Here is a 19,742-nt window from a genome sequence, read left to right as displayed (position 1 = left end):
TTCAAGGCAATTATTCTCACATTGATGTCAAAGTTTCCATTACTAACAATTTTGCAGGGCATTCTGCATTAAAAAGGAGCAGTTTGGCATGGCTGTTGTCAGTCCTTACACAACCTGGAAGGCTTTAAAACTTTAGGAATCTGTATCCTTTTACTTATTCTGAGATTAAGCCATTCATGGAGATAAAGTCTAAATATGAAGACTTTTCACTGTAGTTTCTGATTTGCTGGTGAAATTCAGTAGCAGATATATAGCACTGTAGGATCTAGTCTGAAGCACAAAGTTTCTAGTCTGAAGCACTACTAATGTTTTTGTTGTTTTGTTTTAGATTCTGGATGAAACCTACCTCACAATAGGCACAGCAAGCAGATAAATGCAAGAGTTCTATGGGTTTGTTTTTAATTTACAATTGCCTAAGCAAAACTTGGCCAAACACTAAATTATTCTGCTTAGATGCTCTGTTACTCTAAGTCAGACATTTATAAAATCTGTAATTGTAGTATGTTTTCTAGGAGGTCATGAATAATGGTTTGCGGACAGCAAGCGAAAGCTACAAATTAATTCAGAGGATCTATCAAGATAAATACATGCATATGACTGACAGCAGGGCAGCACATCCTATGGATAAATTTTATGTGCACATCATTATCAAAGCATCTGTTTCTCAAAACCTCTGGCATGTTAGACAAAACTCATCACAGAACTGACAGTTTATAACTCCCCCCTACCAAAGTACTCAGACATAGCCTTTGTGTTAAAACTTCAACTGCTTGGAAAGTCAGGATAATCAGCAGAGAAAAATAACTCGTCAAGTATTATCAGATTTCTGATTTTCTACATCTGAAATCCAAGACGACAACTTTAAGTCTATACAGTATACTTGTAAAATAGTCAAGTTTAGGAAGCAGTTTTGCATTTATTTTTATTAGATTATTCCAAGCATGGAATAATTGAATATATTAAATGAAATTATGGATTTCTAACTGTTAAAACAAAATTTAAACTTTTCCTTAAGAACGCTCTGGATTATAGAGAATTCACCACCTCGATATAGACTTCAGTTACAAAACAGTTTTCTGAGGCAGTTTTGAATAGAAACTACATGGTAAATATGATTCTGAAAAGATCTACTATAGTCAACACTAAGGTTATTTTTCAGATGCTAATCGCCTCTTTGAAAACAAAACATATCCAACAAATTTAAGACATAATGTAAATTCTCAAATGCTAACCCAGTTTGTCAAAATCATTTGCTGCAACTGCAAAAAGAAAAAACATGTCTGGAAAGTATAACATGTCAGGCAGCTCTAAAAAGCATTCAAACTGCTATGCTTTGTCTGATTTTTACTGTGAAAGAGGCAATGAAATAACAGTTTTTCACAGAAACTAGTTGCTAACAGATGTCAGGATTTTACAAGACTACCAGGAACTATTTTTTGGCTCCTGTTTTTTAGTTTGTGTCTAAAAGAAAGATCATCTTTATTTAAGAGAAATTTTATAGCCAAAATCTTATATCCAAAGCTATTATATGCTCAAGTCAACTAAAGTGAAGAGCAGAAAGGGAAATTACATCACTTTATTGGCCAACACTGTACATAATACTACAATCTCTTAAAACAAATTTGAAACTTGGAGATCAACATCCACATTCAGATAAAGTGCTAAAGGATTGGGGTGGGGGGGCAAGGAGGAAAAGACATGCAGGACATATACTGTTATTGTATTAGAATTTTTAGTGTTAAGAATTTTTGGCTTTTGATCTCTATTTAAGAGTGAAAATGTTTCACAAAATTCTAAAAATAAATGTAAGAGAAAAGAGTCCAGTTATGCATAACAAAATGTGAAGCTGTACAAAGTCTAAATCATATTATGGAAGAACGTGCCGTAGTTGACTGGAACAAGCATTCCAATCACTTCTCAGTGTTTATTTCCAGGTGTCAGAAGAAAAAGAGATGACAGTAAAGGCATAAAAATATAGCTGATTTTAATCCAACTCCTCTGCTTCACTGGGGGTCTATTTCTTTCCTTTCTTCCTTTTTTTTTTTATTTAAAGCGACAAAGAAAGATGTTTCTCCAAAATTCTTTCCCCCAAATTTGCTCTAGATAAACACGCATTTAAAATAAAAGACCTACAGAATCCTAGAATTACATAGGTTGCAAGCAACCTGGTCCAACCCCTTGCTCAGAACAGGGCTAACTTAGGTGATGGCCTTGTTTGTTCAAGTTTTGAATAACTCCAAAGACAGAGACTCCACAATCCCTCTAGGCCCCTTTTCCAGTGTTTGATTATCCCTACAAATTAGTATTTAAAAAGGTCCCTTCTTCCCTTACATTTTCAGTTTCAGCTTGATTCTTCCAGCAAGTTTTACTAATTCTGCGATCAGACACCAGCATTCATTTTTAAGAAAAACATGCAGTAGACAGGCATTTAGTAAACATTTCAGAATACATTTCAATGTAAAAACAATTATTATTTTAAAACAGTAGTAGCAGCAGCATTAACACATTTCAGTATACAGTTACCAACACCTAGAAAACTTAGAATTGCCAACAAAAGCCAGTCACGCCTTCCAACAATTCTGATATGGCAAATATATTTACCTTAACAAAATGATAATGAGAAATATTTATTCAATACCACAGAAAAAACAGATCAGATCTAGAACAGGAACTCACTTTTGATTAAAGAACTCTACTCTGAAAATACTTTTCTAAAGGTCTGACAAAAGTCTGTATTTAAATACACTATATTTTCAGTTTTCCTTAAATGCAAGGTAAGACATTTTTATAGGTAACAAACATCTAACAGCAATAATAACAATATAATAATAGAAATTATATAGTTAAATTTTAATTTTTATATATATTCAGATGTGATGTACAAAGTCACCATACTTTAAGTAAATTTATCATTACAAAATCTTCCTTTTAAAAATTTCTATAATCTGTAGAATTGTTGCTCTTGGTTTTCTAGAAGTCCAACTAAATTACAAAGCACAAATCTGTACCAAAAAAAACATTACAGAATTCATTCCGGCCTTCAGGATAATTTATAGTCATCTGAATTTAAAACTTGAAGGTTGTTTGCTTTCCTAAAGGGTTCTCAGACTATCAAAATTAAATATCAACAAGACACCTTTTCTTTGTAATGTCTAAAATAAACACTTAGAAATCCACATGCATAATAATGCTTATATTCAAAAAGCAAAACAAGCAGCTCTCCAACAAAGATATGAAACACTTCTGATCCTTTCAAACCATGGTCAAAGTAATTTTATATTTAATATTGATTTCAAATGAAGTGTAGTAAGAATACACTAGCACTGCCAATTTTCTTTTTTTAGAAAGGCCCAGTTCAACTGCTGCTTTAATTACAAAACTTCAGTTTAAATTTTGATGTCATGGCTTGCAAACAGAAGTTTTTCTTTCTACATATGCAAAAAAAAAAATCACACATAGCAAACTGCATGTAGAGGCCTAGTACTAAATCTAGTATCTTGCCTGAAGATTTGGTAGGACTATGAGTACTGAAGGCAGTAAGGGATTTGGAGAACCCCACGCATTCCATGGAGAACACTACTACCTGATGTGGGCTAGGCATTGGGAAGTGCCTACCTGCCAAAGAGAGAGAAAACATACTGTATTTGTAAAATGGGAATATATTCCTGTTATGAGAGAACTGAAAAGCTTTAAAATTAACATTAAAAATAAGGCTTTAATAGTACTGAAAATTTTCTCTTTAAGGTGAACTTAACGTCCTCACATTAGAGGAGTTGTGCTACTTGGAAACCTTATTTCAATAACATTCACCTCTGCTTCCTACTCTCTTCTACACAGTAACTATGTCAATAATTTTAGACCCTTGTTTTTCTTTGCAGATCTAAAACCATATTCAGTTCTTACTGAACAAGAACTATTTAAAGAAATTACTCTTAAGCTTTCAGCAGTCACATAATTTTCTTAAAAAACCCAGAAGACCAATCTAAGTAAAACAATAGCACTAACCAGATTTTGTCTTTAATTGCAGTTGTCCTCTGCTGGGTGTATGAGCTCCTCCCCCAAAGACAGCAGACCACATTTTGTTGTTAAGTGGATGAGCCATAATTCTATACAACTCATTGCTAGAATGTGTTGCTAGGCCATGGATGAACAGACTCAGATAGACTGCAGTTAGAATTTCACAAAGTAAAACTGTGAGACCTGGCTGGGCTTCTTCACCAGCAGAATTCAAGAGACGTATTAGAGCTGTTATTCCTGTTCATTAAAAAAAAAAAAAAAAGAAAAAAAAAAAGAAAAAGCATATATGTGCAGGTGAACATACTCTGAATTATCATGGGTATTCTGACTGGCAAACTACATTATTTAGTACCTTCTAGGGTAGAAAAATTCTAAGTTTTAGAGGAAATTGAAAACTCCAGGAGAAAGTGGCATGCTATTTATTTTTAACAGTTTACTATAGTCCAAAACATGAAGCTGAAAAGCTAACAGTTAAAGAAATACATAGCAACTTTTCAAGAATAAGAGGGAAAAAAAAAAAAAAAAATCACAAAAAAAGCACTCAAATTTTAGGATATATCTTAAATAAAACACTGGCAGCTTTAATTCAGTTCCCTGGTACTGAAACTCTATGATACAACATTTAGTTACATTACTTACATGAATCTTTCTTCCCCACATGTATCAAGCTCTCTTTTCTGGCTCCTCAATTCTTTCAGCAAAGGGTTAGCTCTTTATTCTCTACTTTTCATCCAGTACCTCACAGTATATTCAATACATAGCATTCAAATCTTATACTTAAAATAAAAATACTAATCTGCTCATTGACTTTCCTGTGGTGCTTGTTTCACCAGTTAGGTTTATAACTCCAGCATAACACTAAGTTGCAATGCTATATTCTCACTTTCAGTGGTAAAACCAACCAAAAATCACGGGCATCAACTTGAACTATGCATTGTCAGACAAGTGTTCTTTCACCCAAGTACTAAACAACTTGCAGTGTTTTTATGCTCCCACAAAAAGTTGTAGAGTTTCAGATGTGGCTCTGACTGTGTCGCTTTGTGCACATAAGCGAAAATACAAATAGCAGTGGCCAAAGAATTCTACTTTGGGTCATGCTCTCCCATTTGCACATAAAGCACGTGAAGCTATTAAAAAACCCAGACAAATCAGTTCAAGGTAATGTTACCTATAAGCACAACTGCTAACAATCCCTTGTCTCATTCATAGAAATTTAACTCTGCAACTAATGAAATAAGGAGAAAACTGATGACAATTGGATTTCTCTCTAAAATCTGTAGATACAGTGACAGAACGTTTTGCGGAAAAGAAAAAAAAGAGTACAGCACCAAACACAAAGACTGCTTAAGGTTCTCCAAAAGATTTTTTTAATGTGAAATTTTCTTATTGAAAAAACAAATCCCATAATATGAAAGCATATTTCTTGGTCACGGTTACATTAAAGTTAGTGCTGTAAACTGAAGCTCATACAGACATATATTACATAGCTTACACTCCCTCTAATGTAACCAGTGAAGCTTCATTAGCATAGATCCCAGCATGGGTTAAGAATTACCAGAAGTCCTACATGGGTATTAGAGCTACAGAAAAACATAATTCATTATAAACTTCTCATTTTCAAGAGTTTCAAGTTAGTTCAAAAGCAGTATATAAGCTACAATCATTCTGAGATGGAGCACAAACTAAGATAGCCTCTCAAGTTCTTTTCAAGAATAAGTAAGTAGAATAATGGTGCCTGCAGAAGGAGCAAGCAGGACAACACTTCAACCTACTTTCCCTTTACTAGAGCCCCCACTAACATTTTTTAGGAAGAGAAAGCAATATAAATCAACTTGACTTAGTGAATAACCAGAACTACTAGCTTACAGCTTTTGAAAAATGAAGATGATATATATATATATATATTATATTAAGATAAGAACTTACTTTTAGCACACAGCTGTCACAAATAACTACTAGAAAGTTCAGAGCATAGCTACATGCACTTACAGTGGATCCAGACAATTAAGTTTTCCTTAAGAGGAAAGAAACAAATCAACTCTAGATACCTGGCCACTGAGGAGGTGAGGTATTGGGAGTCACTGTTTCTTCTAAGCTTGTTGTTCTTAGAGAATGTCGCTGAGTTAATAACACTGTCTGATACACTGTTCCAGTGAATTGATTTGCTTGAAATGAGCTGTGAAACAGAAAAGTGGGATGTCATATTTATAAAAAAAAAGTTATGTTTAAAACTATTCAAGATACAGGCAGGTGTGAGCACTGAATTCTGGTGCACTATCTATTATACTATCACTACAGTGAGACAGTGTATTGACCATTCTCTAAAAAATGCTTTTCATAGACCTTTACCTGTAGCTGTGGCCATCACAAAGACATTGGTAGATGCAAGCAGAGAGTGACGCTGCTAAGGAATGCATTACATATATCTGTAAGATAAAAAGTTTTATAGAACATATTACACCGAAGATGAACAATGGTTAGTATCATAGCCTTTCATGCATACAGATTTGTAACACTGGAACAAGCACTGAATACGGACGGTACAAGCACTAATGGCAAAAGTAACTTACAAAGCCACCTTCTCTTCAGAATTCATTTCAGATAAATCAATTCACTTTGCAATGAAAGGGTTGGGAAAGTACTAACTCACCCCACCAGCCGACAATCACAGATCAGCTCTAGCTGCAATGTTTTCGATTAAGAAACAGCAACATATTAAACCTCTATACAACAGTCATAAGTGATTACACCGTAAGACAATGGGCAATATGCTGGCTCAGAATACAAAGGCTTTGCTTCAGAATGAAAATTATAATGAAAATATAAGCTTAGTTTTTGATCAATTCTTGTGTGGCTCTCAGACACACACATGATTTACTCAGTATCACACTGATTGCTATTTTTATCATAGCTGATACTTTCCTTAATGTATCACAAAACTCACTTATGTAAAGAGCTAGAGAATCTGTTAATCAAAAAGGTTCAGTTAAAAAATGAGTTTATACTTATTTGCCTGTTCCCTCTGAAATGAAGCACAGACTAGGAACTGAGCAATCTCTTGAGTGTTGTCTAGAAATCCCTAGGTAAAGGTAAACACGGGTTGAAACCCAATACATACAAAACTTCGGGAAAGATTTAGCCTAATACTTTAAGTTGGGTTTCCAGTCCAAGGTTAAATACAGAAGAAAACTTAGAGGAACATAACTTAAAAAACTAGACTACATTTTACTGTATATACTGTATATATACTGTTTCACAAAAGTCTGAGTTTACTGCATTTTGCTGACAATCAGTTTTTACACTTCAAAATTTAACTGTACTTAGGTCTAGGACCAAAATGCAGAGTTTCCCATTAATATAACAAAAGTAATGATAATATTGTCATAAAGATAAATGTGACACGCAGTGCAGTACAACATTTCCATAACAGATGTCACTTTGGACAAATATCCAGTCCTGAGAGAGGCCAATCTACTTCAGCTTGTTGAACCAGATCCTCAGCACCTCAACAACAGGTAATAATCAGTGAACATTATTTTAGCCCAAGATAAGTATTACAGAAAATACTTATGTTCCACAGTTTTATTACTTGTCACAGGTTGGCACATTAGAAAATTTTCATGCTGTCAGAGAAGGATTCATGACTTCAAACTGCACAATGACAACAACAACAAACCCAAAAAACTATAAAAAAAATGCACACCTTGTTGTTCTGAGTATCTGGATGAGGTGGTGAATCCAGGTTTATTACAGCATGTAATATATCATGAGTTAAATTACCGAGATGTAGCAACGGATTAGCCACCACTGTTTTGGCACTAGCTGTGCAAGCAAATAGGAGAGGGATGGAGCTTTGCTCTGGTAGAGGGCTGGAAGGTATATGTATTGACTGCTCCTAAAAACAAGCAAGAAACACACACACAAAGTAATAGTACAGCTTCCTAAAGGGAACAGAAGAACTTTTGAAAGAGGGGAAGGGGATTCTAAACAACAAAAAACCCATAACCTACAGAAAAGATGTTAAAAACAGTTACATTTATTATAAAACAGGTGCATGCTATAATAGGAAAAGTTCAACAATAACATAAAGCATTCAAAAAAATCTACAAGAAACCTGAGGCAGAAAAAACACAAACTAAGCTCCACCACATACCTGCTGAGATTCCTGCAATAGCAGAATTAATTCCATTCGGACAGACGCCAAACCTCCACCATGTGAACCATGAAGTATACAGTAACTAAGGAACATTCTTAGGAGAGACTGGTATTTCAGAAGCCATTCACATCTTTTCTGAAAGTCATCTTTCTGTAGCATATATTTTTGCTGGTCAGCTAAGTCTTCAGTGTTTTCATGTAATGTAGCTTCCTCTGGCATCACACTAATTCCTCCTGATTGTATCTCTTCTACTTCAACACTATAATCACAGGTCTTTTGAAGAGCTACCACTTCTCTTTCAAGCCACTGATAAAGCTGATACCTCAACTTCCCACCATCCACCTCATAACCAGTGGAGAGTGTACGAAGCTCTACAGTAAGAATTTTCAGGCACGCTCTAAACTTCAGCTGTGCTGAAATTACATCTTCTGATGGACTTAGAATATCTTTGTCATCAACTACACTAAAAGATTCTGTGTAGCTAGAACTTGTTTCATATAATTTTTCAGTCTTCTTCAGAGGTTTTAGCTCTTTCATTACCAGGGAAGAATCTTCACTCTCATCACTTTGATCACTGTCTGACTGTAGCTTCCAGTGCTCATCTTGGAATACCACACTTGGCTGGCTCCAGTCAAAAGAAAGATTTGAACTTGAATGTCTTCCTGATGAACAATCTGAAGATGAACCTAGACCATTCAGTACTGGCTGTGACCAATCAACACTGGAAGATTGCTCTTTTCTTTCCAGCTCTTTAACTGGAGAAGATGGTGAGAAGTCTTTACTAGTATCCATTAAACTAGGGGATCTACAGAATGACTTTGACCTCTTGACAACTTTGGGCATCTTTGATAACACTTCTAAAGCCAACATAGGACAACCAGCCTTTAGATGAGCATATGCAGTGGTGAAAAACAGCCGTCTTTCGCCTAGGTTGATTTTGTCAGCTAATCCGTTTTCTACTGTTAGGCAAATGTGTGTGGAAGATGTATCAGAAGAGCCAAAATGACGTCTCAACAAGAGAGGATGTGTTCTTAAGTAGTTATAAAAGTTAAACACTGCAGGGTTACAACTTGATGAGCCGTCTCCTTCATCTGAAAAGATATTGCATCATGAGGAAAATCTACCATTCTGTATGAAATAATCTATCTGCAAAGTTCTAAGTTCATCAGAAGGCTATTAGGTCTTAATATTCATCCTACCGTTTACTTCATTGCACCCCCCTTTTCACCTTCATTTGCACCTTTATCATGGGAGGGAGGACACTGACAAACCTAATAACTACTAAAAAGAGAAGCTTGAGTGGGAGAGCAGGTAAGACTTTTAATTTAAAACAGCTGGAATTTCTTTTCCTTGCAGTCAAACCAGTTTTACTGCAGTCAAAGACGACCATGTTCCTGTTCAGTTTAGATTTCTGAAGTCTCCATCACTAAATGACAGTAAAATGTTACACCTTACTAAAGATTTTTACTTAAAAAAAAAGTATTTTCTAAAATTTTGCATATTTTTAATTTTGTCTACCTCTTAACGAAAATGCAACGTGTAATAAAACTAGGAAATCCGTAACATTTACATATACTGATATCAGTATTACATACAAATAAATGAATTATATAGCAGTGCAGCTCCTACACATTTTATTTTCACGTCCAAAACCACAACACAAAAAACGCTGAAAAGGTATGAACATTAGCATAGGACAATTCACACAGCTTTCAAAGAGTCTGGGTTAGCTGAGATAGACCTTCACTGTTTCCTCTATCAGGAGTTATGGCACAACTAACTATAGATAATATGAAAAGGTACATAAAGAGCACCTTTTAAGCAAGAAAATAAAACAAAACACCACAAACAAGCCACTGAACTGATTAAAGAATTAGTAACATTTAAAAATGATTTTACACAGGAGGATGTGACCAAGACAGAAACAACTGAACACTATATCCCTCATTTGCTCAAAAATTCCCTGAGGCATGTAACTTCTACTGAAATCAGTTATTTTAAAATGAATTACACAGCTCTGGAGATTCAAGTCTTCATTTATTCCCATCAAGTTTGTCCCAGTAGCCATGACTGAAACCAGCTAGCATGCTAACTGCTAGGGACTTGAAATATTTAACTTCCTTGAGAATATTAACTTTAGGTAACATAATTGATTCTTAGGCAGCCTATAAAGCTAGAAAGTGAACAGGGAAAAGAACCACTTCAGGAGAATTACATGCTATTTCAGGCATCATGTGGGCCTCCTTGTATCATAGTAAATATCAGAATCTTTTCTATGGCAGTTTATCATTGTGGTCAACCATTCTTCCCAAGGACTAAAAGCTACAACATACTGTACCTTCCAGACTCTGCTATGTAACTGTGCAACCAGAAATTTTTTTTAGGTTGGATGGAGTGAAATTAACTAATGAAGTTAATTTGTCTTTTCATCTTCAAGCTGCTGCTGGAAAAACAGCTGCATCACTTCAGGGTCATTCTCATTATCCTGATATTCACATACTTAAATATCCTAATATTCACAAACTTGCCTAACAGGCAAGATACTCATTCTTACCTCCTTCATCTTCAGCAGAATGTTTAATCAAAGTATCAAGAGCCTTGCTATAGTCTTCCAAAATCCAGTAAGCCATACTTCGCAGAAAAGGGTCACAGTGCATGTTTCCTGAGCTCTCCTTTCCAGGAAACACACCTCCCAAAATTCTCTTCTGTAGTACAGATTTATAAGTGCTAGACACTTCAAACTCCGACTCATAAAGCCTTGATATTACAAGAGCCAATTGAATGTCATTCAGTTTTTCAAGGCAGACCTAATTGAAAAGATATATATTCACAAGACCAAACATTATAATTTCTCCTCTGGTTAAAATGATCACAAGACAGGAAGTGTCATGCATCTGTTCAGATTGATATAAGTAGGTTTAATAATTCCACAAAAAGTTAGCAGGAACTATGCAGAAAATTAACCAGGGGACTTTTTACTATCACTTATATGAGAGCTAAACAGAATTAAAATGTAAAGATCAAGGATTTGTATTTGTCATTAATTTGGAGTGGGGAATGCAGGGAGGGAAAGAGCACAAACAAATCAATCTTCAGGGGTCACACTAATGCAAAATGCAAGTCACATTCAATATATTTGTAAGTTTGGGTTTGTAAGTTTGGGAAAATATGAGAGTGTTAAACATAAAAAAGTTCATTATTTTATTACCTCCACTGCATCTTTTAAGTGTCCTGCCAACAAGAAAAATGCTGCAGAATGTTCAAAACGCTGTTTGCCAAGCAAAGAAAATGCATTCTTTAATGCTGCTTTACGCCATCTGTCCTCAGTAAAGTTGTTTCCAAAAAACTGTGTCATTTTAGTATCTTTTTGGGACCTGCATATTGAACATCATTGATAAAGATATTATTATTATTATATATTTTACTAGATGCATTATGGCTCTTCATTTCTTCAGATGCCAGTAGAATTTTACACAGATATTTGCATTAGCAAATGCAAAGGCTCTCACCACACTGGTAGCACAGGAGGCTTCATATTTAAATATAACAAAAACTTCAGTAAATACATAAACTAATGGTATTTTCAGTTAACCTGACACAAATACAGAAAAGGTCATTTGCCCAGGTGAGCTCCTAAAAGTAAGTGACAAGGTAAACTACTTTTAAAAAAGTTTGCAACATTGAACATTGCATTATGAAACAGTCTGAAAGACAGACTTAAGTCCTCTGAACTTAAGGTAAAAGTTATAACAACAAACACTTTTCTAAAAGATAGCCATGTCATTCCACACACTACACAGGTAGTCCTCAAACGTAAATCAGAATTAAGCAGTTATAGAACTTTAACAGTAGATTTGAGACTAAAACTTGAAGCATCTGCCTTCAGAAACAGCAACTAAATTACCTCAATAAATACAAGCAGCTTAAAAACTACCCACCCATTCAATGTTGTGACTAATTTAGAAATCAAATCTCAGCTTTCAATGGTAATATTCGTGCTTCTTTTGGACTACCATCACATTCAACTTTTTTCCCCAAAATTATACCACACACGAAACTCCATGTAAGAGCCTGCATGTCTCCTACCTGTATAATCCCCAGATCACAGCCTTCTTTTTCATTGCCAGGTAAAAAATGGCAGCATCAAGTGGATCATTGTTGCGCTGAAAGGCTGCTTTAGCCACCTGTGAAGACAGTTCAACAGCAAAAAAACAATCATAATTTAAATAAATCTTAAATGGGATTCTTGTTGCTTCTGGTATCCCATGCCCCATAGTGCTTAGAAGTTCTCTTTAATATAGGATCACTCCTCTCACTATGGGTCTGACATGAGAACCCATGAAGATATCACAGCTTCAACACCCTTGTTTTAGTTTGGTATCATATAGCTAATGCTTTTCTAGTTCTAGAAGCTTTTTGGCAGATCAAATGGCAATGCCTACATCTGAAATCAGTTCCTGAAGTCATAACAAAATTAATTTATCAGTTGCTCTGGTTATCAAAGGACAGATGGAGTCTTGAAGAACAGGCTGGGACCAGTCACAACAGGAGAAAAGTTGTTCACTGGAAATTACTTTTGGAGTTTGGAAAGGAAAAAGGTAAATGGCAGGAAGAATAGTCCAAGATCCATGTAAGGTAACCTTAAATGCAGGCCCAGAATACATGGAAATTTATAATGCAAAGCAGGTAAGTTCCATAAAGTGATGATTAACTGCTGAAGATTGAAAAGTAGAAGTAGAGACATGCACTTGACCACTTTGTGCTTTGTAGTCAAAGTATCTTGTGCGTGTCATTTTCTAGCTCAAAACACTTGGCTTTTCCAAGAGCTTAAAACAAGTGATAATGAGGTTAGGCTTACTGCTGCATGTGTGATGATTAAAATACATATTCCCCCCAAAAAAACTCACAAAGCCAAAATAAAACAATAGAAGGTTTTGTTGTCATGCAAATGTATCCATTTGCAAGACAGACATACAATTTCTTAGTTGACCCCATTCCTGATATGTTTCTCTAACTTGTCTCCTAGTTTTACTATAAAAGACAACTATATGCTCAGTCTGTATCTTGAGCATCCACAACAAGCACTGTACACTGCCACCTTCAAAATGGAGTATCTAAAAGCCCAAAATGTACTTCACACTGGAATTTGACACCTGAATTACTAAAAAAAAAAGTTAAATACAGAAGTTCCTATTCATATAATAAACTATATTTACAAAAATTACAGCACAAAACATTCGGAAACACTGAACATATCTAAAAATTTAAAACCACATATATAGAAGGTAAACACCAGGGGACAGCTGTTTGAAAAAAGTTTGGTCATTTTGTTTCAGAAGGCTATGTTTACCTTTTCTATGCATTTCCGCAGGCTATGGATATTTCGAACCCACCATCCTATACCCATAGCTCTGAGTTCTGACCATGTTGGATCTCCTTTCTGCACTGCAGGGAGCATGCTCAGTAATTCTTCTTCCGCTACTGAATGAAACGCCCAGGCAAAATGACTAGAAGATAAGCCTATATATTAAGCCATTAAAAAAAAAAAAAGAGATTCACTAATAAAATAATCCCTATTCTGAAGTCAAGGGGGTGGGAAAGGGAGAAGGGAAGAAGGTCAAAATATTTATTTTGGATTCCTAAGTGCACTGCTGATGAGACAACATAAATTTAAGAATATTTGTAAACACTGCATATCAAATAGTAAAGAAAGCTCATACAGATGAAAACATTTTTTACCTGCAAACTCTTTATGTAAGTTTGCAATGAACAGAGTTATTGACTGAAGCTCAAATTATGCTTACAGTGGGTGGCATTAAGATTAGCCATGATACAAAGTCCAACATACTCATTAAACTTTTCAAAGTTTTGAAACATAGGTTCACTATTTTGATTTGGATGAGAAAAAGCAAAGTTTCAGATAATCACAGTAGAAAACAGGTTTGAGAACAGACAGAAAAAAAAATGGAAGAAACAAAGATCACATGAGGAAGATAGCAATTACTAAGCAGCAGCATAGCTGGCTATGGATAACTGCAACTCTAGTGTGGGCCAGGAGATGCTTCTTTGCACAGAGGCACACTCAACTGCACCTCTGCGGATGCCTTGGAGGCACTTCTTACTCTCACCAATTTCTGAGCTCAGCAGAAGCATCTCAAAGTATTCCATCAAAGAGCTAACTCAACAGTACTCTGTTGTGGCAGTCCTGGCAAATTCCAATCTCTGATGCAGCTGACGGGTGACAAGCCGTGAGATTGGTAATGCCATCAACTGTCATGATGACTAATGAAAGGGTAAAGAAGCAATCATAGCCAGTCCTTTGGATTTGATTAGGCCTAATCAAATCTGTCTCGTTCTATCATCTGCAATATCAGGTTGGAACTACTTAAAACTATACCAAAGAAAACTATCTGAAATAGTTCATTGGATAATTACAGTAAGCATATGAAAAAACATTTAAAGTCTGAGTAGATTGTAAGAGGTTTTTTTCCAAATATGTATTAAAATACTAAGTAAATACATACTCTATTTTCTACTGCATTATTCCTGCAGAAGGCCATTGGAACAACATGGTACTAGAAGTACAGAAAAGCCATTTCTTTTGGGGAAACAGAAAAAAATTAAAACTAAAAAAATGTTAGGAAATAAAAAGCACTTCAGTTCCAAGACATCTACCTAAAATAAAACAGACGTTTTCTGCTCCAACATACACTCATATTGAACAATATTTTTTTTAAAACAAAACAAAACAAAATAACTCATTGACTCTGCAGAGGCATGTCAACAGCACAGCAATCATATGTACAGCTACATCACTAAGATTCACCTCATCTAAGAAAACACATCAGTTACCTTGGTGAAGCAGTTGAGCTCGATGTACAGGAGGAAGTGAAGTTGTTAGAAATGTGTGAAGCCGAACAGCCAATAAAAATTTTAAACCACACTCATCAAGAGTTTCTCCACCTGGAATTAAATATTTTTATACACACTTTAGAGAAACTACTAAAAGTAGCTATTGCGTGTCTTAACAGGAGAAATACTTTGCAATTCTGTGGCTAATGCTTTAAAATCATAAATATAATGGCTTAATTCATAATTCTTCTCTTCAAGGAAAGAGGAAAATTTCAAATATAAGAAGTTTTAAGCTATTTGTTCTTAATGCAAGAAATAGAAAAAGTGTTATCATATAAAAAAAATCCATCAATTTCTTTCTCATTTTCTCTACATAGTGCAAACATTGGCTATTAAGAAAGCTGTCTCTTCAAAAGTGAATTAGAAACAATTACGGTATGTGGACTGATGGACTAACACCAGCATGAACAGGTAGCAATACAAAATTTTATTTTATGAAAGTCTGAAGTCTTGACACTTTAGTTAAACAGTAAATACTCTGAGGGCACAGTAAATAATACAGGCTATATTATGAAACAAAACTATGATGTGCTTTCATAAGCCACAGAAATATTTCAAAATAGGAAAAAACTCCCAAAAAAGGTTGAGAAGCACAGTAGTACACTTAACTTGGAAGAGACAGCTTACCCTGATTTCTGTCTCTGCTTTCTCCAATGTCAGTACTGGTAGTAGCAATAGTATCTGCCAAGGCCATCAATGACATTTGCTCCATCCTAGTGAGACCTGGCAAGCTTGAATGAAGCAAGTGACGAGAAAGAACTTGAGCATGCTCTGGTCCAAAGTAAGCTGGGCTATATTGAGAAAGATCGATGACTTTTGGTTTCGAACTGTCTTCATCTGCATCAAATGTAACAAGTTCATCTGTGCTTATAACAGTATTTTGAAAGAGATCTTCATAATTGTCATTGGGCCTATCTTTTTTATTTTGACTGCTTTGATTATTAGACCTCTCTGAACAGGAATGAGATGAATCATCATCCGCAGCAAGCAGAGCATACAAAGGCAATGGTGGAACAGAGTCTATTTCGATATAGTCTGTAGTCTCAGTTTTGCTGAATGTTTTGGGATCTCTTGTAGTACTTCCACTAGTACTGATGGTCAGAGATCTGAGCCTCTTATCATGATTAGGTTCAGATTCATTTATAGCAACAACTTCTCCAGCAATGCACTTCACCAGATGGGACAGAATGGCTTTTGCTCTACGTACTTTACCAAGATCCATAAGTTCCAACAGTTGATATGGATGGTACTGAGGTAAAGTGGGAGATAATGTATGAGCTGCTTCAAAAAGACCAGAATCTTCCATTTCTGTAGACAGATCACAGGCAGATCTTTTCCCACTAAGTTTCTGTGCAAGGCTGGTCATAGATCTGGTCAAGGTTCGCTTTGGTGGATGCAGACCTGAGGTGGCTGACTGGCTTTGTTTCATTAAGCTAGTTATACACAGTGTACTTCCACTGTAGGAATCTGTGCTAAGTAGTTCCTGCTTGGAAGGAGATTGCCACTGGGAATAAACATGCATTTCACAATCCATTCCAACTACAAGAATGCCATCGCGCACCCAAGACAAGGAGACCGGAAAAGGAGGTGACCCCTCTACAGATGAAACCAAGTTGACAGAACGCAGCAGAACAAACCTAGAAAGGGTTGTAGCCTTTGTACTGCCACTATGGGATATTGCTACAATCTCCTTACCATTTTGTTCTTGCATTTTCCCAGAGAGCTGACCAAACATATAAAGTTTTGATCCAATTCCCACTGTTAGAATATGTGAACCATCTTCCCTAGACATCCAATCTAAGTGTACCAAGTGCTTAGTGCTGGGCATAATATTCCCACAATGAGACAGAGAAATGTCTTGTTGGTTATATGCCACTAAATCACTATCAATACCAACACCAGAATCTAACATGGTGCCTGTCTCATCTAAATGAAGAGTCTGTTCTAGAATCCAAGAAGAACCCCCTGTAGATTCACATTCAAAAATACTAACGTGCATTACAAAATCTTGAGAAAGATGACTATTTTTAGATGTTACCTGCTTGTATGCTACAGCTAATCTGTTCGTGTGGGCACAGCTAACTTCAGTTGGCCTTCCTGGAACATTAATAGCACTACTACTAAGAAGTCCATCCTCAATCAATAATGGCCATTCTTCCCATACATATGTAACATCACTACGTGCACTGTATTCTGGCATGGAAGAAGATGATGATTCAGTGGTAACTCTGCATCTCCAGAACCGAACTTTCCCATCAGAGCATGAAGTAGCCAGCAGATATGGTGCACGACAAACAGGATATATGGAAGAAGAACTCAGATGTCCTAAAATTAAATAAAACACACTTTTACTGGGGGAAATTATTAAAAAGCAAGCAAAAAAGTAAAAGACATTTTTATTCAATTATCATTTTATTATTCTGAAATAAAAAAATACTAGCACTTCCTCATGAAGAGGGTTGTTTGCAGGGTCTCACAAAGCAGACAACATGACAAAAATGCTATGAAAGCATTTTACCATTTGTTTCCATTTCATGGTCTAGAGAGGAGTCAAATTATATGATTTAAACCTGAATATTAATATCTATCATCTCTCCCATCAAACAAACATTTCCCATTCAGAAATCTAAAAAATCTTTATAAAATATTTATGGAAAGACTACTGACAGAAGCCTTAAAATTTAAGTATAGATCCTACAAAAAAATTTCATGAATGACTGCAAACCCAAATTTGTGTTTTATAATTCCTTTTATTGCAAGAATCTGGAATTCAATAAATATTATAGCTTAAATAAAAGCTTTATTTTAATATTAGTTCCAGGATCGAGACAAAAAGCCAGAGGACCAAGTTTTAGCAAACCTTTTGGATCCACCTACAGGCATTTTACTTTTTTTTTTTTTTTTTTTTTTTTTAATATTTTAAGACCAAAGTCAGAAAGGCAAGGATCCCTTATTTTAGTCTTTAAAAAAATTACAAACCTGCTGATGGCTTTACACTTATTATCTCTACTCCTTCTGGCAAATTCAGCTCTTGACTATACACCATTTTGGAAGACAGAGTAAGCCAGCTGCTGCTCTGAAGGTTTGCTCTACAGGCCTGATACTTTTGAGTGAAAGGTGATTGGATCTTCTCTGGATCTGGTGAAGAATACAATTCTTCTGTTTGTGTTGCTGCTTCCAGTGTATCTGAATCTATCTTTTCATCTAAAAAATTTTGCATTGTTAATTTACAAAAGTCAATGATTTCTTTTAACTTAAGAAGTAATTCTACTCACCTTAAAAGTTCCAAAAAGACAGATAAAACATGACTTAAAATTTTACTTTAATTTTAATGAAATGTATTGCCACATTCACATTTAAAGAGAAATGCTAGCACACCTCAGATTAAATACTTCTGAAATTCTAGACCTGCTAAGAGGTTATAGCTTTAAACTCTTCATTCTGAAAACAACCAAATTGTAACCAGAAACACCAAAACTGCAGACAAAAGAGGTATGTATGTGGTTATCCATGGAAACTAAGACTTCATGAAGCACAAAATACCTGCAACTAGAGAAAATTAAATGAGGACCTCCATGTCTTACCTTACAAATTGGGGAAAGATATTTCTGAGAAAGGTTTTGTTACTATTTGCTTGAAATGTAGGATCTTGGCCATTATGCTATATGAACACTTCATTACTTTTTTTTTAATAATACTCAACAGCTGAAGTATGAATTTGATGGATTTGGAACATGAAAATTGCCAATAGGCTGGTTGAAAAGACTTATCAGTTATGTTCTCATCATATAAGTAGATCAGAAAATTTGGATCTTTAGTCTTCTCACTAACTTATAAACTAATTGCAATAACTCAGAATAACTGAAGAAATTCTGTCTTTGAAAGCAACAGTAAGACAAATACCAATTTGGTTTAAATGACAGAAACATGCATTATAACAGATTCCTCTGGTACGTGATGAATACCAGGTTGTTTTCTTAAAATCTTTAAATGTTAACAGAAAACTACTAAAGTATATCTTAGCTTACTTTAAAAGTTTTGTAGTTTTTGTGGTAGTTTGGTACTCTGAAAGAGAACCAAGAGATTTCAGAACTTACAATTACAATTATGAACAATTAGTATCTCTGATGTTTATGTGTTTCAGACTACAGTCCAATTTAGAACTTACATGTAAACTCAAAAATTGCACAACAAAAACTTCTGAGAAGCAAAGCATCTAAGCTGTTAGGCTGTGTTAAAACCAGATAACTGTATTTGCTCTTAGAACGCACAAAAAATACCAAACTTTGGGCTCACTGTGAACTCAAAAGCTTCAGCATTCTGAAGATTAAGTAATCAAGAAAGAATGCGTTGTGATGAAACCTTGTAATCGAAGAATTGAAGATTCTTTTCGAAAAGCCAAATAAAATTTAGACTACATTGAATAGCAGATATATTAATGACATAGTGACTTTTTTTTAAACAGAAAACTACAAGAAAGAGGGCTTACCTATTGAGACAGGAACTGACTTCAAATGTAAGTGCCACATATGTAGTAATGAATGGTTTTGAGTATACTCTATTACTATTAAGTAGAATTTTTCAGAGAATCCATACTGCTGGTTTCCTGATGAAATTCAGAACAGGAAGATCTTAGGCGTTATTCACCTGAAAGCAG

General features: G+C 35.2%; 1 protein-coding gene across 9 annotated transcripts in view; it reads right to left on the bottom strand.

Moving 5' to 3' along the window:
• Nucleotides 1–19,742, bottom strand: part of DMXL1 (Dmx like 1) — an 86,958-nt gene that overhangs the window by 28,215 nt on the left and 39,001 nt on the right. For 6 of the 9 annotated variants that reach the window (XM_068423790.1, XM_068423792.1, XM_068423791.1 and 3 more), the window contains 14 exons: nucleotides 19,575–19,691; nucleotides 18,065–18,289; nucleotides 15,713–17,410; nucleotides 15,026–15,136; nucleotides 13,524–13,693; nucleotides 12,260–12,357; nucleotides 11,382–11,547; nucleotides 10,728–10,980; nucleotides 8,171–9,264; nucleotides 7,721–7,912; nucleotides 6,367–6,443; nucleotides 6,066–6,193; nucleotides 4,006–4,254; nucleotides 3,502–3,615 (listed from right to left, as the gene is read on the bottom strand). In XM_068423790.1, coding sequence (XP_068279891.1) covers nucleotides 3,502–3,615; nucleotides 4,006–4,254; nucleotides 6,066–6,193; nucleotides 6,367–6,443; nucleotides 7,721–7,912; nucleotides 8,171–9,264; nucleotides 10,728–10,980; nucleotides 11,382–11,547; nucleotides 12,260–12,357; nucleotides 13,524–13,693; nucleotides 15,026–15,136; nucleotides 15,713–17,410; nucleotides 18,065–18,289; nucleotides 19,575–19,691 — 4,692 coding nt within the window. The remainder of the gene's footprint in view (nucleotides 1–3,501; nucleotides 3,616–4,005; nucleotides 4,255–6,065; nucleotides 6,194–6,366; nucleotides 6,444–7,720; nucleotides 7,913–8,170; nucleotides 9,265–10,727; nucleotides 10,981–11,381; nucleotides 11,548–12,259; nucleotides 12,358–13,523; nucleotides 13,694–15,025; nucleotides 15,137–15,712; nucleotides 17,411–18,064; nucleotides 18,290–19,574; nucleotides 19,692–19,742) is intronic. The other 3 variants (XM_068423796.1, XM_068423798.1, XM_068423793.1) reach the window with 2 other exon arrangements.

Source organism: Nyctibius grandis, chromosome Z (genome assembly GCF_013368605.1).
Source record: "Nyctibius grandis isolate bNycGra1 chromosome Z, bNycGra1.pri, whole genome shotgun sequence".
NCBI classification, from domain to species: domain Eukaryota; kingdom Metazoa; phylum Chordata; class Aves; order Nyctibiiformes; family Nyctibiidae; genus Nyctibius; species Nyctibius grandis.
The sequence above is the reverse complement of the archived record's forward strand: the minus strand, read 5'-3'. Positions and strand labels throughout refer to the sequence as shown.